Source organism: Phyllobates terribilis, unplaced genomic scaffold (genome assembly GCF_046119375.1).
Source record: "Phyllobates terribilis strain yellow unplaced genomic scaffold, ASM4611937v1 Scaffold_580__1_contigs__length_1029797, whole genome shotgun sequence".
Classification (NCBI taxonomy): Eukaryota; Metazoa; Chordata; class Amphibia; order Anura; family Dendrobatidae; genus Phyllobates; species Phyllobates terribilis.
The window spans coordinates 925,896-949,048 of record NW_027363340.1 but is presented as its reverse complement, the minus strand read 5'-3'; the positions used below and the strand labels follow the sequence as shown (position 1 = coordinate 949,048).

Sequence of the window (23,153 nt, the reverse complement as noted above, 5' to 3'; positions counted from 1 at the left end):
GAATGGAGGGGCATCTACACCTACCAAGAATGGATGGATGGAGGGGCATATACACCTACCCATGATGGATTGATAGAGGGGCATATACACCTACCAGAATAGACTGCGCAGGATGGATGGATGAAGGGTCATATACACCTACCCAGGATGGATGGAGGGGCATATACACCTACCCAAGATGGATGGAGGTGCAAATACTCCTACCCAGGATGGATGGATGGAGGGGCATATACACCTACCAGAATAGACTACCCAGGATGGATGGAGGTGCATCTACGCAAACCCAGAATGGATGGATGAAGGGGCATATACACCTACCCAGATTGGATGCATGGATGGATGCATGGATGGATGGATGGATGGAGGTGCATATACACCTACCCAGGATGGATGGATGGAAAGGTATCTACGCCTACCCAGGATGGATGGATGGAGGGGCATATACACCTACCCAGAATGGATGGATGGAGGGGCATCTACACCTACCCAGGATGGATGGATGGAGGGGCATCTACACTTGCCCCTCCATCCATCCATTCATCCTGGGTAGGTGTAGATGCCCCTCCATCCATCCATCCTGGGTAGGTGTAGATGCCCCTCCATCCATCCATTCATCCTGGGTATCTACACCTACCCAGGATGGGTGGATGGATGGAGGGGCATCTACACCTACCCAGGATGTATGGATGGATGGAGGGGCATCTACACCTACCCAGGATGTATGGATGGATGGAGGGGCATCTACACCTTACCCGGGATGGATGGATGGAGGGGCATCTACACCTACCCAGGATGAATGGATGGAGGGTCATCTACGCCTACCCAGAATGGATGGATGGAGGGCATATACCCCTACCCAGGATGGATTGATGGATGGAGGGGCATCTACACCTACCCAGAATGGATGGATGGAGGGGCATCTACGCCTACCCAGAATGGATGGAGGGGCATATACACCTACCCAGAATGGATGAATGGAGGGGCATATACACCTACCCAGAATGGATGGATGGAGGGGCATCTACGCCTACCCAGAATGGATGGATGGAGGGGCATATACGCCTACCCAGAATGGATGAATGGAGGGGCATATACACCTACCCAGAATGGATGAATGGAGGGGCATATACACCTACCCAGAATGGATGGATGGAGGACCATATACACCTACCCAGGATGGATGGATGGAGGGGCATCTACACCTACCCAGGATGGATGGATGGAGGGGCATCTACTCCTACCCAAGATGGATGGATGGCGGGGCATCTACTCCTACCCAAGATGGATGGATGGCGCGGCATATACACCTACCCAGGATGGATGGAGAAGCATATACACCTACCCAGGATGGATGGATGGCGGGGCATATACACCTACCCAGGATCGATGGATGGGGACGCATGGATTCCACTCAGTATCAGCAGATTCTTGACAATAATGTTCAAGAATCAGTGATAAAGTTGAAGTTACGCAGGGGATGGATCTTTCAGCAAGACAATGATCCAAAACACGGCTCCAAATCTACTCAGGCATTCATGCAGAGGAACAATTACAATGTTCTGGAATGGCCATCCCAGTCCCCAGACCTGAATATCATTGAACATCTGTGGGATCATTTGAAGAGGGCTGTCCATGCTCGGCGACCATCAAACTTAACTGAACTGGAATTGTTTTGTAAAGAGGAATGGTCAAAAATGCCTTCATCCAGGATCCAGGAAATCATTAAAAGCTACAGGAAGCGATTAGAGGCTGTTATTTTTGCAAAAGGAGGATCTACTAAATATTAATGTCACTTTTCTGGTGAGGTGCCCATACTTATGCACCTGTCAAATTTTGTTTGAATGCAGATTGCACATTTTCTGTTAGTACAATAAACCTCATTTCAAGGCAGAAACATTACTGTGTCCAACAGTTATAACATATATCAAACTGAAATAGCTGTTGCAAAAACACCAATTTTTATAAAACATTAAGCTTAAGATTAATAGGGGTGCCCAAACTTTTTCATATAACTGTATGTTCTAATTATTTTTTTAATATGAACTATTGGCACAATAGTCAATGAATGTGACCTTTTTTCAGTCTCTATAACTATATAATGGAATCTTACTTATGGGCTATCTACTTTGTTTTAGGTTTTAAGCGCCACTTCTCTGACCGGACTTCTGGAAAAACTTCAGGACAGCAATGTGCTTCTGGATAAAATCATGAAAGGGCTGAATGCCTATCTGGAGAAGAAGAGGCTTTTTTTCCCACGGTATAGTCCTTTCACTTGTTGCAATGATTCTATATACTACTTAAAGAAATTTTTTTTTTTTTATTTAAACGCATTGAAATCATTTTTGTAATTGGATTTCATTAATAATTTTGCACTGTTTGCCTTCTATTGGCTCTGTGCTGCGCTGGCTATTGGACTTATTTTTAATCTGTCTTTTTTCAGCTCCTCTTAGCCGATTTATGACCACAGATCACATCAAAGCTGAATGTGCAGGAAACAAAAAGCCGAACGGTGCAACATTTTTAATGAAACTGAATTGTCGCAAATTCTCGCAGTTAAATGGGTATTCCCATCTCCAAGATCCTATCCCAATATGTAGTAGGCGTAGTAATAATAATATTAGCAAATACCTCCAATTAGAAGTGTAGTATAGTTCTTCTGATTCGCTATGTCGCTTTCCCCATGTGCAAGGCATTGCAGTAGCTTCGGTATCCATGGTTACGACCACTCATATAGTGACAGTTATTTGCTAGTGGTCGTAACCTAAGCTACTGCAATGCCCTGCACATGGGGTAAGCGACAAAGCAAATCAGAAGAACTATACTACACTTCTAATTGGAGGTATTTGCTAATATTATTATTATTACACCTACTACATATTGGGGTAGAATCCTGGAGATGGGAATACCCATTTCAGTTAAATAAAAAAAGTTCCCAAAGCTGGATAGCCCCTTTAAGCTAGCCATACGCATGAGATATGAGATACCCGTGGTCTGAATGGTTATTTGGCTACTTCTCCTGACTCCCACATATTCTGCTGAACAGTCATGTGTTTTTAATGTGGAGAGAGGAGAAAGTCGGTACTGGACACCTCCGGCAGCGGGTTATCTCCCCTGAGAACCAAAAGACCGGGTATTGAAATCCCATCTGCCCGATCCTTCTGGCCCTGACATCCTCTATCGGGGGAGAGTCAGGAGACCCCCATACACATCAGTGGGTAGGCCGGTCCTGCTGCAATCGTCAGGTTTAAACTATTTTAATCCAATGTGTATGGGGACTGAATCTTTACTTGAAAGCTTTGCTTTTCTATTTTCTCACACAGACACTAATACAAATGGCGCCTGACCCAATACTTTAATGACATTTTTATCATATTGTGCATTTTCGCTTTAGCTTTTTCTTCCTGTCCAACGACGAAATGCTAGAAATTCTCTCTGAGACTAAAGATCCTCTGCGGGTCCAACCACATCTAAAGAAGGGCTTTGAAGGCATCGCAAAGCTGGAGTTCCTTCCTAACCTGGACATCAAAGCCATGTACAGCACCGAGGGGGAACGCGTAGAGCTCATCCAGACCATCTCCACCTCCGAGGCTCGGGGGGCCGTGGAGAAGTGGCTCATCCAAGGGGAAGATGTCATGTTAAGGAGCGTGCATGATGTTATTGCTCGGTCACAAATGGTACGGATCTACCTACAGACCAAAAGCATTAATTGGAACTAATCTAGTACTTTTATATTTGTATAAGATTATTTGGCAGCAGTGAATGATTTGTGGATGATGTATCTCTTGCTATAGAGCCAGGTAGCAGATCTTCTACCAGCAATCGGTAGAAATGAATTTGCTAGATAATACTAGTAAGGTTGTCCCTCTCTTAAATGCTTCTGTCAACGTAATTTAACTTTGTTTTTTTAAAAGGCATACCCCGAAACTGCAAGAAAAGACTGGGTGAGGGAATGGCCGGGACAGGTCGTGCTCTGTGTGTCTCAGATGTTCTGGACCAGTGAAGGGCATGAAGCTATCGGCAGTGGCCCAGAGGTACGGCATAAGCTCCTTTACTGATCAAGGTTGCTTCACTAGAAACAGTCATGGCCGGAAGTGTTGGCACCCTTGAAGTATTTTTCCATAAAATTATTGCAATTGCATGTGTATTTTTTGTTATACACATGTTTATTTCCTTTGTGTGTATTGGAACAGCACAAAAAAAACAGAGAAAAAAAGGCAAATTGGATATAATTTCACACAAAACCCCAAAAATGGGCCGGACAAAATTGTTGGCATCTTTCCAAAATTGTGGGTAAACAATTTTGTTTCAAGCATGTGATGCTCGTTCAAACTCACCTGTGGCAAGTAAAAGGTGTGGGCAATATGAAAATCACACCTGAAACCCGATACAAAGGGGAAAAGTTGACTCAATCTTTGCGTTGTTACGTGCCACACTAAGTAGGGAGAACAGAAAGAGGAAAAGAGAACTGTCTGAGGACTTGAGAACCAAAATTGTTGACCAATATCTTCTTTTTGTGTTGTTCCAATACACACAAATTAAATAAACATGTGAACAACAAAACATGTGTAATTGTAATAATTTTCTGGGAGAAATACATATATATACATTCATAGACAGACTTCATGTGTTCTCCTGCTAATAGACTGTCATACCCAGGGACGCAGCTTATAGGAGTTTCCAGGGGCGGATATACCATTGGTGCAACAGAGGTAAGGGGACCCACATTCACATCAAAAGATGCAAGTAGCTTCTTTCACAGCACGTTATTAGACTGCAAAGAGCCCATGTACTGTTCTTGCCCAGGGGTCTTCTCCTGGGGGTTGCAGTTGTACAGCGGCTCAATATCTTGAAGGTACCCAAAAGGCTCCATAGTATTGTTGGGATTTTGCATTGATTCATGCATCTTGTCTAGAGATGAGCAACTAAATTTGCAGGACCTTGGTCTAAGAGAGCAGGTTAGTAGTCTGTGGCTGTTGGATGGGAGCCTTGCTAAACGCCTCTTACATGCCGGCATCCCTGGCTCCTCTTTTGATTAGCCGGCCAGGCGTGATGTCATTTGTGCCTCACACCACAACTATGACATCGACATCAAAAGAGGAGCCGGAGATGCCGGTTCATGGAGCTCCGGTCCAGCGGCCGTGGAATACTGACCCGACTGTTGGACCAGAGTCCTGCAAATCCATTCGCTCATCTCTACTCTCGTCATATCTACCAATAAGGGAAGACATTGTATGGGATTTCCCATAATACCAGCATCAAATTAATCCATCTGCATTGAGTTTTCCATGCTGTTTGTGGCAGGGTTTTGTAGAGGTACATCTGGGTATTTGGAGCTCTGGGTTCAATCCAGATCTCCAACTTCTATAAAGATATGTTGTAAAATTGTTGTGTACATTAAAAAGTGCCTGCATATTGTGGAGTTCTCAATCTAGTCTGCAGCTTATAATCTGTATAGATTTCTGCAGCTCCAGCTAAATGATATTGTGGAGCTTGTGCGAGGAGGCAAATTGTCCCAGCAGACTCGCAGCACATTGGGGGCTCTCGTCACCATAGAGGGGCACGCTCGTGACGTGGTCATGGAAATGATCCAAACAGGTTTGTGCAAACATCATGGCTGGCGCCAAACTTTCCAATACCATGTTCTATTTATCATACACTACATGGAGAAAGGTATTGTGCCCCCTCCACATTACACCTACAGGGGCTTTTATGGCCTCCTATTCTAAATCCATATACAGGATGTTAATATGGAGTCCGTCCCTCTACAGATATCACAGCTCAATATGCCGAGCACCTTCATACATTTCACCCCATTCCTATCTTCTTTCCATATCTATGTTATATTCCCGCCTCTTTTCTTTGAGTTTTCATAGGACACAATTGATCTTGTCACAGTAAAGCAATCTTGGGGTGTACTTACAATGACGTCTATGGGGCAGTAGTCATTTCTGCATATTGAGATGGTGGTCACTATACAGTTATATGAAAAAGTTTGGGCACCCCTATTAATCTTAAGCTTAATGTTTTATAAAAATTGGTGTTTTTGCAACAGCTATTTCAGTTTGATATATGTAATAACTGTTGGACACAGTAATGTTTCTGCCTTGAAATGAGGTTTATTGTACTAACAGAAAATGTGCAATCTGCATTCAAACAAAATTTGACAGGTGCATAAGTATGGGCACCTCACCAGAAAAGTGACATTAATACTTAGTAGATCCTCCTTTTGCAAAAATAACAGCCTCTAGTCGCTTCCTGTAGCTTTTAATGAGTTCCTGGATCCTGGATGAAGGTATTTTTGACCATTCCTCTTTACAAAACAATTCCAGATCAGTTAAGTTTGATGGTCGCTGAGCATGGACAGCCCTCTTCAAATGATCCCACAGATGTTCAATGATATTCAGGTCTGGGGACTGGGATGGCCATTCCAGAACATTGTAATTGTTCCTCTGCATGAATGCCTGAGTAGATTTGGAGCGGTGTTTTGGATCATTGTCTTGCTGAAAGATCCATCCCCTGCGTAACTTCAACTTTGTCACTGATTCTTGAACATTATTGTCAAGAATCTGCTGATACTGAGTGGAATCCATGCGTCCTTCGACTTTAACAAGATTCCCGGTGCCAGCATTGGCCACACAGCCCCAAAGCACGATGGAACCTCCACCTCAGCCGACTCTGTTTGTGGCGTGCTTGCAGAAACGACTTCTTTCGCATCACTCTCCCATACAGCTTCTCCTTGTGCAAAGTGCATTGTATAGTTGACCGATGCACAGTGACACCATCTGCAGCAAGTTGATGCTGCAGCTCTCTGGAGGTGGTCTGAGGATTGTCCTTGACTGATCTCACCATTCTTCTTCTCTGCCTTTCTGATGTTTTTCTTGGCCTGCCACTTCTGGCCTTAACAAGAACTGTCCCTGTGTTCTTCCATTTCCTTACTATGTTCCTCACAGTGGAAACTGACAGGTTAAATCTCTGAGACAGCTTTTTGTATCCTTCCCCTGAACAGCTATGTTGAATAATCTTTGTTTTCAGATCATTTGACAGTTGTTTTGAGGAGCCCATGATGCCACTCTTCAGAGGAGATTCAAACAGGAGAACAACTTGCAAGTGGCCACTTTAAGTAGCTTTTCTCATGATTGCATACACCTGGCTATAAACTTCAAAGCTCAATGAGGTTACAAAACCAAAAAAAGTGCTTTAGTAAGTCAGTAAAAAGTAGGTAGGAGGATTTAAAACAAGAAAATGATAAGGGTGCCCATACTTATGCACCTGTCAAATTTTGTTTGAATGCAGATTGCACATTTTCTGTTAGTACAATAAACCTCATTTCAAGGCAGAAACATTACTGTGTCCAACAGTTATTACATATATCAAACTGAAATAGCTGTTGCAAAAACACCAATTTTTATAAAACAATAAGCTTAAGATTAATAGGGGTGCCCAAACTTTTTCATATAACTGTATAGGAATGTTTTTGCATCTGTATGTGTCGGCATCCCCGTATATGACTCATTGCCACAATTGATATTCTTTATAGTCAGTGTTTTGGATGGCCTAGGTGCGGTTTGTAATATTTTCTATCAATGGTGTGTGTGCCCTCCTCTGTGCGGTGTCCTTCCATAACCATGGATGTACTAATAAAGGGTTTTTATTTCAATTCCTTTAATGACCTTTTGTTCGGTTTCTTTGTAGGTATTATGTAATTCTCCGAATGGTCAGCCGTTCTAAGCCTGAGCAGACATATGGCAATGTAATTGATGTGTGACTGACATTGTTCTTCCCTATGTTGCGGTGACATATTTATGCTGCCATTGTGCAGTATTTTTTCTAATTAATCATCCTAAAGGTGTTTAGTGGGGTTGAGGTTGAGAACGTGTGTGAAACAGTTCTGCTCTTCTATTCCCTTAGGGTTGGAAGCTACAATTGTTTAAAATGTCTTGTGCTGAAGCATTAAGATATCTTTTCACTGGAACTAAGGGGCCTAGACCAACCCCTAAAAACAAGGCCATACCCCCACCAGCAAACTGTACAGCGGGCACAATGCAGTTAATAGGGTAACGTTCTCCTGGCATTCACCAAATCCAGACTCGTCCATCAGATGCCAGATAGAGAAGTGTGATCCGTCACTGCACAGAACAGGTCTCCTCCAGAGTCCTGTGGTGGCGGCTTCACACCACTCCATCTGACGCTCGGCATCGTGCTTTGTGATGTAAGGCTGCATGCAGCTGCTCGGCCATGAAGCTCCTGGCGGGGGCGCAGTGTTTGTGGTGATGTTGTTACCAATGGAGTCAGGAAAGCGTTCTGCCCTCTGCTCCTCAGCACTCAGTGACCCCGCTCTGTAATGTTCCGGGGTCTCCTGAGTTGCTGCAGTTCCTTCTACTCCTTAATAATATCACTCACATGTGATGGAGGGAGATTTAGGAGGGAAGAAATTTAATATCCAGACTTGTTACCCCGGTGGCTCCTATTACAGGACCGCGCTGGTATCAGAGAGCTCTGCACCACCAGCCGTTCTGTCATATGTTAGTAACAGCACACAGCATGGGAGGGCGGATGTTATACACCGGGGGGCGTGGGGATTGATGTTATACACTGGTGGGGGGCCAGAGTCTTAAAGTTATACAAGGCCGAGGGGCCAGATGTTATACCCTAGGGGTACGAGGGGCTAGATGTTATACACTGAGGGGCGAGAGGACGGATATTATACACCGGGGTGAGGGGACGGATATTCTACACCAGGGGCGAGGGGACGGATATTATACACCAGGGGCGAGGGGACGGATATTATACACCAGGGGCGAGGGGACGGATATTATACACCAGGGGCGAGGGGACGGATATTATACACCAGGGGCGAGGGGACGGATATTATACACCAGGGGCGAGGGGACGGATATTATACACCAGGGGCGAGGGGACGGATATTATACACCAGGGGCGAGGGGACGGATATTATACACCAGGGGCGAGGGGACGGATATTATACACCAGGGGCGAGGGGACGGATATTATACACCAGGGGCGAGGGGACGGATATTATACACCAGGGGTCAGGGGACGGATATTATACATCAGGGGTCAGGGGACGGATATTCTACACCGTGGGCGAGGGGACGGATATTATACACCGTGGGCGAGGGGACGGATATTATACACCGTGGGCGAGGGGACGGATATTATACACCGGGGGCGAGGGGACGGATATTATACACCGGGGGCGAGGGGACGGATATTATACACCGGGGGCGAGGGGACGGATATTATACACCGGGGGGCGAGGGGCCGGATGTTATACACCAGGGGGAGGGAGCGAGGGTTCAGATGTTATACACCGGGGCTGGGGGCCGGATGTTATACCCTGGGGGTCGGATGTTATGCAAAGGAGGGCTTGGGGTTGGATGTTATACAGTGGGGTTGAGGGGATGGATTTTATACACTGGCGGGGGGGCGAGGGGACGGATGTTATACACCAGGGGGAGGGAGCGAGGGGACGGATATTATACATCGTGGGCGAGGGGATGGTTGTTATACACTGGGAGCGAGGGGACGGATATTATACACCGGGGGAGGCGAGAGGCCGGATGTTATACACCAGGGGGAGGGAGCGAGGGGACAGATGTTATACACCGGGGCTGGGGGCCAGATGTTATACCCTGGGGGCCGGATGTTATGCAATGGAGGGCTTGGGGTTGGATGTTATACAGTGGGGTTGAGGGGATGGATTTTATACACTGGCGGGGGGGGCAAGGTGACGGATGTTATACTAAACTAGGGGCAAGGGGCGGATGTTATACACCGGGGGAGGCGAGAGGCCGGATTTTATAAACTGGGGGCTGAGAGTCCGGATGTTATACACCGTGGGCAATGGGACTAAATGAAAAAAGCAGAATTCGGTGACTAGGAGTTTTGTCCTATAATGTATGTGCATTTGTCTTCCCTTTAGAAACTCTCCCTTGTGATTCTGCAGTGTCTTAGAGGTTGACTATCTTTTCCTACATTGCTCAGGAGTTTCTCATGAAACAGACTTCCAGTGGCTTGCCCAACTCCGCTATTACTGGGAGAATGAGAATGCGAGAGTGCGAATCATCAACTGCAATGTGAAGTCCGCCTATGAGTACCTGGGCGACTCCCCACGCCTGGTCATCACTCCGCTCACTGACAGATGCTAGCGGACTCTGCTATGATGTGATGGGTTATGCTCAGAAATCTTTTTGACTTTTGTATGATGCATGAAACTTATTAGAAAGTTTATTGATATTTCATACCAGTTCTTTCATGTTTCATTGGTAGATCGGTGCTTTTTATCTAAATCTTGGTGGAGCTCCAGAAGGTCCGGCCGGCACAGGAAAAACCGAGACCACCAAAGATTTGGCCAAGGCGCTGGCCGTGCAGTGTGTGGTCTTTAACTGCTCTGATGGTTTGGACTACATAGCAATGTCAAAGGTACATACAATGTTAAGCTGCTCCATTGCAGATAATAAACTGACTCCAACCGATGTTCTGCTGACATCTTTTGATTGTATAGTACAGACCAAAAGTTTGGACACACCTTCTCATTTAAAGATTTTTCTGTATTTTCATGACTATGAAAATTGTACATTCGCACTGAAGGCATCAAAACTATGAATTAACACATGTGGAATTATATACTTAACAAAAAAGTGTGAAACAACTGAAAATATGTCTTATATTCTAGGTTCTTAAAAGTCGCAGGTTAACAGCAGCTCAGATTAGAGACCAGGTCAATGCCACACAGAGTTCTAGCAGCAGACACATCTCTTCAACAACTGTTAAGAGGAGACTTTGTGCAGCAGGCCTTCATGGTAAAATAGCTGCTAGGAAACCACTGCTAAGAACAGGCAACAAGCAGAAGAGACTTGTTTGGGCTAAAGAACACAAGGAATGGACATTAGACCAGTGGAAATCTGTGCTTTGGTCTGATGAGTCCAAATTTGAGATCTTTGGTTCCAGCCACCGTGTCTTTGTGCGATGCAGAAAAGGTGAACGGATGGACTCTACATGCCTGGTTCCCACCGTGAAGCATGGAGGAGGAGGTGTGATGGTGTGGGAGTGCTTTGCTGGTGACACTGTTGCGGATTTATTCAAATTTGAAGGCATACTGAACCAGCATGGCTACCACAGCATCTTGCAGCGGCATGCTATTCCATCCGGTTTGCATTTAGTTGGACCATCATTTATTTTTCAACAGGACAATGACCCCAAACACACCTCCATGCTGTGTAAGGGCTATTTGACCAAGAAGGAGAGTGATGGGGTGCTACGCCAGATGACCTGGCCTCCACAGTCACCAGACCTGAACCCAATCGAGATGGTTTGGGGTGAGCTGGACCGCAGAGTGAAGGCAAAAGGGCCAACAAGTGCTAAGCATCTCTGGGAACTCCTTCAAGATTGTTGGAAGACCATTTCCGGTGACTACCTCTTGAAGCTCATCAAGAGAATGCCAAGAGTGTGCAAAGCAATCATCAAAGCAAAAGGTGGCTACTTTGAAGAACCTAGAATATAAGACATATTTTCAGTTGTTTCACACTTTTTTGTTAAGTATATAATTCCACATGTGTTAATTAATAATTTGATGCCTTCAGTGTGAATGTACAATTTTCATAGTCATGAAAATACAGAAAATCTTTAAATGAGAAGGTGTGTCCAAACTTTTGGTCTGTACTGTATATACTTTTTTTTTAGTTTTTCCAAGGGCTGGCATCATCCGGAGCATGGGCGTGTTTTGATGAGTGTAACCGTATTGAGCTGGAGGTGTTGTCCGTGGTGGCCCAACAGATTCTCCGCATCCAGAGAGCCATCCAGATGAAGATGGACATGTTCAACTTCGAAGGAACAGAACTGAAGTTTAACCCAAATTGCTTCGTAGCCATTACCATGAATCCTGGCTCCGCGGGACGTTCTGAGCTGCCGGATAACCTCAAGGTAAAGAGTCCCAGTGCCTTGCATCGGGTCCTTCCACAACATTTCTATAGGATTAAGCTCAGGACTATGACTCGGCCATTCCAAAACTTTGTTTATTCAACCATTCTTTTGTAGAACGACTTGTGTCTTTGGGCCATTGTCTTGCTGCATGACCCACGTTTTCTTGAGATTCAGTACATGAACTGATATCCTGATATTTTCCTTTAGCATTTGCTGATAGATTTTAGAATTCATTGTTCCATCAATGATGGCAGCCGTCCTTGGCCAAGTGCAGCAAAACAGGCCCAAAGCATGTTACGATTACCATCTTTGTGTTTCATAGATGATAGGAGGTTCTTATGCTGTAATGCAGTATTTTCTTTCTGCAAGCATATAGCTTCTCACTTAAAATCTCTATCTTGGCCTCATCCTTCCACAAAGCATTATTCCAGTTACCTATTGATGAGCCCAGGTGAGTTTTAGCAGTGACATTTTAAATCGCATTGCCTTTCTCCTTGCAATCCTGCCATGCTCGCCATTGTTGTTCATTGTCCTTCTGATGGTGGACTCATGAACAATTACATTAGCTAATGTGAGGAGAGGCCTTTAGTTGCTTAGAGGTTACCTTGAGTTCCTTTGTGACCTCACAGACTGATGTAGCTTTAAGTCAAATTTATGCAGTAATACAGAAATTTTTGAGGGGTTCACAAACTTTCAAGTAAATACTAGGTTTACAAAAGAAACATAAGATTTCATCAAAGGGATTATTCTCCCCCAAACCTATATGAGATTGTACATTTCCTATGTATAATCACAACACCGGATGCCCTCATTTCTGCAAGCTCCTTAATATTGATGTCCCATTCTCCTATTTTCCAAAATGGACACAGTAGAGGTGTGGAGAGAGATTTGGAAAGTGTTAAAGGAGTATTCCCATCTCCAAGATTCTATCCCAATATGTAATAGGTGTAATAATAATATTAATAGCAAATACCTCCAATTGGAAATGTAGTATAGTTCTTCTGATTAGCTATGTCGCTTAACCCATGTGCAGGGCATAGCAGTAGCTTAGGTATCCATGGTTACGACCACTAGCAAGTAACTAACTGTTACTATGAGTGGTCGTAACCATGGATACCTAAGCTACTGCAATGTCCTGCACATGGCGGTAAGCAACATAGCTAATCAGAATAACTATACTACATTTCTAATTGGAGATATTTGCAAACATTATTATTATTACACCTATTACATATTGGGACAGGATCTTGGAGATGGGAATACCCCTTTAGCCACACTTTGACTGACTTTCCTCTGATGTGGAATAGACACATCACTTTTAGGTCTGGGGTGGAGGATAGTGTAAATGGACATAATGGGTTCCCCGGCTCTATGCCTAGTTTACAGTAATTTAGTTTAATTTGTTGACTGACCCATCTGGTTTGCGCATTTCAGGTTCTTTTCCGGACTGTAGCAATGATGGTCCCCAACTATGCTCTGATTGCGGAGATCTGCCTTTATTCTTACGGTTTTCTGCACGCTAAACCTCTCTCGGTGAAGATGGTAATGACTTACCGGCTGTGCTCGGAGCCGCTCTCGTCCCAGTTTCATTATGATTATGGGATGCGTGCAGTAAAGGCTGTGCTGATCGCTGCTGGCAATCTGAAGCTGAAATTCCCCCATGAAAATGAAGATATTCTTGTAAGTTCTGAACTGTTGGTCGCTTTACATCTCGTATAGGATAGCATTACCATCTTACCGAGAAGCATTTGGATCACAAAAATTAGAGCTGTATGATTTTATAGTAGCAGACAGAGACCTACAAATAATTTCTGCACATTACTGTTCCTGGCTTGTTAGATCTCATCTGTGCAAAAGTGTCAAAACTATAGTTGTTAAACACGTAGCTTGTTCATCTTATGGGACAGTTTTGATTTTTAACTTAAACGCATGTATTTTAGGCTAAAAATCATTTTAACAATTGGGTTTTATTAAAAATGTTGCATCGCTTGGCTTTCACCGGCTTTTTGATTCCCTGCACATTCAATTTTGATAAGGTCTGTGGTCATAAATAAACTGAGAGGAGCTCAGAAAAAGACAGATAAAACATTTAGAAACTCCCCGTCAGCCAGCAAAAACGAGTTCACTGACAGTATCTCACTTAACTCATTCTGCAGCCGGCAATTAACAGTGCAACACAGAGGCCACATGTATTCCCTATGGAAAAACAATTCTGCAGCATATTTTAGTGCAACTCAGCAGCGTTCCATTCCTCTTTTATCATTCCTGGAAATGTAGGAATTAATTGAAATCTGTCAATAACGAGTCCCCTACACAGTCTGACAATGTCACCACTGTTTGGGCACAGTCAGATTGTATAGGGTTGTCCCCTATATAGATTATATATACATTATATATCATTTACACATACATTTCCAGGAGGTATAACAGAGGGACGATACAATGTAGAGTTTTAGGAAAAGAGGTTTCATCCTTATTTTTTGGAGAATACTATTCTTTACTAATACAGACATACCACAAGAACTGACGGCTCCTTTGTAATGGGGTTCTTCACTTTTAATATTGTTTCATGTCATATTGTATATGAATTATTTTATCATTTAATCCTTTTTCATTCTATTTAGCTCTTGCGGTCAATTAAGGATGTAAACAAACCCAAATTTTTGTCTCATGATATTCCTCTGTTCAATGGGATTACCAGCGACCTGTTCCCTGGCATTCAACTTCCGAAAGCCGACTATAAGGTATTAAAATATAATAGTGTCTTAAAGGGGTTTTCCAAGACTTAAAGAGGACTTGTCCCTCGCCATAAATATGTAAATGCCGCTGTTCTCCTGACTCCGGCATTGTTTTTCTTTTCTTCCTGCTCCTCTCCGTTCCTGACATCTGTCGCTCTCCTCTAGCCCTTTAAGCCAACTGGGCAAGGCCTTCCTGAAGACTCCCACAGAGATGACTTGATGACCACGCCCAATTGGCTATTAAAAATTATGAACTAGATTTCTATAAAGAGGCTATATCTCAGGAATGGAGAGGCGCAGGAGCAAAAGAAAAACACCGGATTCAGGAGAACGGCGGCATTTACACCAGGTAATAAAATTGCATATTAATGGCAAGTGATAGGTCCTATATAGCGGGCCAGCTATCATTTGGATGACAGTTATCTTTCCCGGCTCCGTCATATTCAGGAATGCTCGCTCCTGTTTTCTCTATGACAGAGTCGCTGCCAGAATCTTATGGCAGCTGCTAATTTCAGGGTCAGAAAGTAAGGATTGGGTGATTAAATTCCAACCGCCCGATTTTTATGTCCCCCAACATAATCTGTCATGAGGCCCCGATACACAGTAGATGGTGGACCAATCCCATTGAAATCACCCGATCCTGATCCACTGCTTTGGAATTGGGTTACATGACCTTGTCACTCATCGTCCGGTCCCATTAGTGCAACCTGGGCAGCTGCACAGGGGCACCAGAGGTAAGGGGGCTCACTTATACCTCCAATGCAAGATGATCTGATGTAGAAAACAAATGGTTAAAACATCTGTTAGTGATTTATCGCTAGTTTAGTTGTAGGTTATGGAGACATTTTTTTTTTAGATGAATGAATCGATTTGCAGGAGCCTGATTCAATGGCCAGGTGTCATGGGTGCGTCAGATGTGACAGACAGTCGCGCTGCAGTTGGTTGCAGGAGATCCCTTCGTTTGGCATTACAGACATCTTCTTAGCGGTCTCACTGTAGGACCCAACGGCTACCTCCCTCCTGCTCTAATTGACAATCAGGCCTGGGTGTTTAAATACTTCCTGGTTGCTACACAGAGGTGCCAGTGATATTCACATGTCCCCTTGTGAAGGCTTGGAGCAAGTGCAGCTCTTACTTCCTCTCTGGTGCTAAGAGGATGTGTGTGCCATCTCTCTGAAGTCGACTCAAGCTAAGCTACTTCCCCTGTGTCTGTCTCCCCTTGCTGTCTTTAGTTGTCAGTGGGGATCGACTAGTGCTCACCCCCCCTTCCCTATCCAGGGCCAAGCGCTAAGGAAATACAGGGATAGGTTCCTGTGCGGCAATTGGTGAGGAACCAATATAGAGTCGGTAGGGGAGACAGGGTGATTGCAGATCAGCCTAGGAGGTCTCAATTTCCCCCTTTCCCTAGTGTCTGGGCTCCCTTCCCCTCATCCCTTTGTGTCGTACTTTGTATTCCTACACTGTGCGTGACATCAGGTCAGTGGTGGGCACTGAATGAGACCCCTGAGAGCCACCTTATTTCTTCCTGCCCCCCGGCTCTTCTTCAGATTAGCCGGCCTGCCATGACATTATGGTTGCAGCATGATGTACACCAGGCCATATAATCAGAAGAGGAGCCGGGGATGCCGGCAGCTAAGAGGCGGCTCTCAGGGGTCCTGTCCAGCGGGCACAGAATACTGATCTGGGTCCTGAAAATGTATTCTCCCACCTCTAATTGGATCCACTGTAAACAGACTGATGAAATATTTTACCTTCCTTTTGCTCAGGATTTACTGGAATGCGCACAGGAGAGCTGTGCTGGACACAACATCCAGCCCGAGAAGGTCTTCCTGGAGAACATGATCCAGACGTATGAGATGATGATTGTCAGACACGGGTAAGCTGTAACTACAGAAGTCCATGGGACGGGGGATTTATTCTTCGCTGTTTCCATTTTATACAATGGACCATGCTGCATTTTGTTTATCCCGTACAGTTTTATGTTGGTTGGAGAGCCGTTCTCTGGAAAAACGAAGGTCCTCCACGTCCTCGCTGATACGCTGTCTCTTATGAATGAGCGAGGGTGCGAAGAAGAAAAAGTGATTTACCGGACAGTGAACCCTAAAGCCATCACCATGGGGCAGCTGTTCGGGCAGTTTGATCCAGTGTCACATGAGGTTCGTCTATGATTGGAATTATTGTTTATAATACTAATATCTTTGCTGAAAATGGGAAAATCTCCCCTTTTATGGCTTATGGACATGGTAGAAGGGGTTCCTTCAGAGACATAGACCCCAGCCATACATTGCCGGACAATCATTTTATTATGACTTACTCCCTGTTTGCACAAAAATTGGAAACTGTTTTATTTTCCCCATCAGACATGGAAACAACAAATTGTATTATTTATGGCAGAAATTAGCATAAGTTTGCATACTTCCAGATACATTCTGACTAGACTGTGTCTGGCCTCACTCAATACACTTGCTTTGAGTGAGGTCACGCACTTCTAGTTGGCATGTGACCGCATATATGCAAATCACTTACTTGCGGTCTCTCCCGGTGCCGTCACGTTCACATCAATAGGGGCCACGTGTAGTCAATACATGTGTATCATCAATATCATAATCCAAGGCGTTCCCTTTAATAATCCTTTCAATTGTTGGATTGTATTGGATTTTATGGGAAGAGCAATTTTATTGATGCCTCTCTTCATTTGCAGTGGACCGATGGGATAGTCGCTAATACTTTCCGGGAGTTTGCGTTATCTGAGACTCCGGAAAGAAAATGGGTTATCTTTGATGGACCTATTGATACGCTAGGGATAGAAAGTATGAACACAGTCCTAGATGATAATAAAAAGGTAACTCTCTATTTTACTTTGTGTAACTTTTTTTTTTAATTTAACCACTTCCCGACCGCCCACTGTAGATAAAAGTCCGCGCAGCCTGGGCTCTGTGCAGCGCGGACGCTTAAAAACGGTGGGTGGTCCCGCAGCACTCAGGACCCCGAGGGTCCTGCAAGCGCTGCGGGTGCGGTGCAGAGCGATAGCTCTGACAGGGAACATCATCGGGACCTGATTGGATCAGGTCCCAGTGATGTTAACCCTTTGCTGTCTTCTATATGCCACGATCTATAGTGATCGCGGCATATAGAAGACAGCAGGAGGAGAGGGGGTCGTCTACTTACCTCTCCGTCGACCCCTGATACCTTCCAGGACCTGGCGTTGCTATGGCAGCTGGAGGTCACATGACCGCCTCCAGATCTGCCATATATGGTGTCCTGCCAGGCTCAGCCTGAAGCTGAAGCCTGGCAGGAGACACTGACTGTGAAACAGTCAGCAAAGATCTCATGTAATGTAATACATGTCTATTACATTACATGAGATCAGTGATCAGAAAAATAAAAATTACTGTCCCATACAGGGACTAAGTAAAAATGTAAAAAAAAGTAAAAAAATTTTTTTCAAACTACTAAAAAAAAATCACAAAATAAATAAAAATAAATAAATAAAATATTAAACCGATAAATCCGTATATACTTATGCAAAAACAAAAAAAGTACACATATTTGGTATCGCCGCATCCGAAACAACCCGAGCTATAAAACTGTCACACTAATTAACTCCTTCTGTGCACACCGTAATAAAAATAAATAAAAAACGGAGCAAAAAACTATGCTTTTTCCTCATATCGCCAAACAAAAAGTGGAAAAAAATGCGATCAAAAAGCAAAATGGAAATAAAAATGCTACAGCTGAAAACGTCATGTTATTCCGCAAAAAACAAGCCACCATAGAGCTCCATCAGCCGAAAAATAAAAAAGTTATAACTCTCAGAATAAAGCAATGCAAAAAAAAATATTTTTTCTATAAAATAGTTTTATTGTGTAAAGCGCCAAAACATAAAAAAATATACAGTAAGTGTAGTATCGCTGTAAACGTACTGACCCGAAGAATAATGCTGCCTCATCACTTTTACCACACGCAGAACGGCATAAAAAAAACCTCAAAAAACAATTCCTGAATTGTTGGTTTTTGTTAATTTTACCTCCCAAAAAACGTAATAGAAAGCGATCAAAAAATTTCACGTACACAAAAATGGTACGAATAAAAATGTCAACTCGTCCCGCAAACAACAAGCCGTCACAAGACTCTGTTGGCCGAAATATGGAAAAATTATAGCTCTCAAAATATGGCGACACAAAAACTAGATTTTACAAAAAAAAGCGTCTTTTAGTGTGTGACAGCTGTCAATCATAAAAACTCAATATGAATCTGGTATCTCTGTAATCGCACCGACCCAAAGAATAAAGTAATCTCATCACTTATACTGCACGAGGAACGGCGTAAAAAATAAATAAAACCAATTCTTCACCTGCTACTGATTTGTTTATTATGTCTCCCAATGTGCTCACCACACATCTAGATAAGTTCCCTAAGGGGTCTAGTTTACAAAATCGTGTCACTTGTGGGGGGTTTCCACTGTTTAGGCACATCAGGGGCTCCCCAAATGCAACATGGCGTCCACTAATTATTCAAGCAAATTTTACATTCAAAAAGTCAAATGGAGCTCCTTCCCTTCCAAACCCTGACGTGCGCCCAAACAGTGGTTTTCCCCCACATATGGGGTATCGGCGTGTTAAGGAGAAATTGCACAACAAATTTCATGGTGCAATTTATCCTATTGCCCTTATGATAATGCAAAATTAGGGGATGAAAAACATTTTTGTGGGGAAAATGTGAAAATTTTATTTTTACAGCTCAATATTATAAACTTCTGTGAAGCACCTTGGGGTTCAAGGTGCTCACCACACATCTAGATAAGTTCCCTAAGGGGTCTAGTTTACAAAATGGTGTCACTTGTGGGGTGTTTCCACTGTTTAGGCACATCAGGGGCTCCCCATATGCAACATGGCGTCCACTAATTATTCAAGCAAATTTTACATTCAAAAAGTCAAATGGCGCTCCTTCCCTGCGCCCAAACAGTGGTTTTGCCCCACATATGGGGTATCGGCGTGTTCAGGAGAAATTGCACAACAAATTTCATGGTGCAATTTCTCCTGTTATCCTTATGATAATGCAAAATTAGGGGATGAAAAATATTTTTGTGGGAAAAATGTGAAAATTTTATTTTTACAGCTCAATATTATAAACGTCTGTGAAGCACCTTGGGGTTCAAGGTGCTCACCACACATCTAGATAAGTTCCCTAAGGGGTCTAGTTTCCAAAATGGTGTCACTTGTGGGGGATTTCCACTGCTTAGGCACATCAGGAGCTCCCCAAACGCAACATGGCGTCTGCTAATTATTCAAACAAATTTTACATTCAAAAAGTCTAATGGCGCTCCTTCCCTTCCGAACACTGCAGTGCGCCCAAATAGTGGTTTTCCCTCACACATGGGGTATCAGCGCGCTCAAGAGAAATTGCACAAAAAATTTTGGGGTTCAATTTTTCCTGTTACCCCTACGAAAATAAAAAAAAATGGGTCTAAAGTAACATTTTTGTGAAAAAAGTTAAATGTTCATTTTTTTCTTCCACATTCCAAAAATTCCTGTGAAGCACCTGAAGGGTTAATAAAGTTCTTGAATGTGGTTTTGAGCACCTTGAGGGGTGCAGTTTTTAGAATGGTGTCACTTTTGGGTATTTTCTGTCATAAAGACCCCTCAAAGTGACTTCAAATATGATGTGGTCCCTAAAAAAATGTTTTTGTAAATTTTGTTAGAAAAATGAGAAATCGCTGGTCAACTTTTAACCCTTATAGCTCCCTAACAGAAAAAAATTTTGGTTCCAAAATTGTGCTGATGTAAAGTAGACATGTGGGAAATGTTATTTATTAACTATTTTGTGTGACATACAGTACAGACCAAAAGTTTGGACACACCTCATTTAAAGATTTTTCTATACTTTCATGACTTTGAAAATTTTACATTCACACTGAAGGCATCAAAACTATGAATTAACACATGTGGAATTATATTCTTAAGAAAAAAGTGTGAAACAACTGAAAATATGTCTTATATTCTAGGTTCTTCAAAGTAGCCACCTTTTGCTTTGATGACTGCTTTGCACACTCTTGGCATTCTCTTGATGAGCTTCAAGAGGTAGTCACCGGAAATGGTTTTCACTTCACACGTGTGCCCTGTCAGGTTTAATAAATGGGATTTCTTGCCTTATAAATGGAGTTGGGACCATCAGTTGTGTTGTGCAGAAGTCAGGTGGATACACAACTGATAGTCCTTCTAAATAGACTGTTAGAATTTGTATTATGGCAAGAAAAAAGCAGCTAAGTAAAGAAAAACAAGTGGCCATCATTACTTTAAGAAATGAAGGTCAGTCAGTCCGAAAAATTGGGCAAACTTTGAAAGTGTCCCCAAGTGCAGTTGCAAAAACCATCAAGCGCTACAAAGAAACGGGCTCACATGAGGACTGCCCCAGGAAAGGAAGACCAAGAGTCACCTCTGCTTCTGAGGATAAGTTTATCCGAGTCACCAGCCTCAGAAATCGCAGGTTAACAGCAGCTCAGATTAGAGACCAGGTCAATGCCACACAGAGTTCTAGCAGCAGACACATATCTACAACAACTGTTAAGAGGAGACTTTGTGCAGCAGGCCTTCATGGTAAAATAGCTGCTAGGAAACCACTGCTAAGGACAGGCAACAAGCAGAAGAGACTTGTTTGGGCTAAAGAACACAAGGAATGGACATTAGACCAGTGGAAATCTGTGCTTTGGTCTGATGAGTCCAAATTTGAGATCTTTGGTTCCAACCACCGTGTCTTTGTGCGACGCAGAAGAGGTGAACGGATGGACTCTACATGCCTGGTTCCCACCGTGAAGCATGGAGGAGGAGGTGTGATGGTGTGGGGGTGCTTTGCTGATGACACTGTTGCGGATTTATTCAAAATTAAAGGCATACTGAACCAGCATGGCTACCACAGCATCTTGCAGCAGCATACTATTCCATCCGGTTTGCATTTAATTGGACCATCATTTAGTTTTCAACAGGACAATGACCCCAAACACACCTCCAGGCTGTGTAAGGGCTATTTGACTAAGAAGGAGAGTGATGGGGTGCTATTTCAGATGACCTGGCCTCCACAGTCACAAGACCTGAACCCAATCGAGATGGTTTGGGGTGAGCTGGACCGCAGAGTGAAGGCAAAAGGGCCAACAAGTGCTAAGCATCTCTGGGAACTCCTTCAAGATTGTTGGAAAACCATTTCCGGTGACTACCTCTTGAAGCTCATTAACAGAATGCCAAGAGTGTGCAAAGCAGTCATCAATGCAAAAGGTAACTACTTTGAAGTACCTAGAATATAAGACATATTTTCAGTTGTTTCACACTTTTTTGTTAAGTATATAATTCCACATGTGTTAATTCATAGTTTTGATGCCTTCAGTGTGAATGTACAATTTTCATAGTCATGAAAATACAGAAAAATCTTTAAATGAGGTGTGTCCAAACTTTTGGTCTGTACTGTATCTTTCTGATTTAAGGGCATGAAAATTCAAAGTTTGAAAATTGCAAAATTTTCGCCAAATTTCCGATTTTTTCACAAATAAAATCGAAGAAATTTTACCACTATCATGAAGTACAATATGTCAAGAAAAAACAGTCTCAGAATCAGCGGGATCCGTTGAAGCGTTCCAGAGTAATTACTTCATAAAGTGACAGTGGTCAGAATTGAAAAAATTGGCCCGGTCACGAAGGCAAAAACAGGCTCTGGAGCGAAGTGGTTAAACAATTCTCGACTGCCCATATGATGAGGTCATGTGTTTGGAAGCTTCTAATAGTTTTTTTGGCAACATCTGAGTTAATTAGAGACACACCTGTGGATGTTTGAACATTGGCGGCAGCCTAGGCACGGGAAATTGCCTAATCGTGGTGTAGATAATGTCGTCTGGTGTGTCCTTGGGTTAAAACTCCCAATGTCGGCCTGTACCAGTCTGTCCCTAAGGTTCAGAGGTCTTTTGTTACATACCATGACATATTGCCCATTATTATTGCTTTGTTCTGTATTTCTTATATTATGTTTTTACTTTTTTCACAGATCCTACATATATGAACCGGATATATCCTTTTTGTCACCCTATATAATATTTTCTATGTTACACTGTATTGCTTATAATGTTTTGCGGATGCTATATTACATGTACTCTATATAATATATATTTCCCCTGCCTCTCCCCTCTCACATGGATATGTATGTGTGTCTATTTATCAATCACCCCCCCTGTCTTTCCCCTTCTCCCTGCATGTATCATCATATACTATCTGTATATGTTTCCCCAGTCTTTCTCCTCTTATGTATATGTTTATTCATTTTTTCCTTCTCCCAGGCATACATTAACATTTCCCCAATATGGTCCTCCCCTTCATCTATATTACCCTTATCCATTTTTAGCTACCGCTCCCTGAGCTCCTAATGGCTTTCTTTAGGTTCACTCAGCTCCACAGTACGCATCCTGCGCACGCGCTGTTGTTGTTTTTTTCC

General features: G+C 43.3%; 1 protein-coding gene across 1 annotated transcript; it reads left to right on the top strand.

Moving 5' to 3' along the window:
• Window positions 1–2,135: 2,135 nt before the first annotated feature.
• Window positions 2,136–22,724, top strand: LOC141233364 (dynein axonemal heavy chain 12-like; the record flags this gene model as incomplete). Its single annotated transcript, XM_073667889.1, has 3 exons — window positions 2,136–2,257; window positions 3,392–3,674; window positions 22,710–22,724. Coding segments are annotated over 3 exons (420 nt in total), but the record flags the coding sequence as incomplete, so codon positions are not given.
• Between the last annotated feature and the right edge of the window lie 429 nt (window positions 22,725–23,153).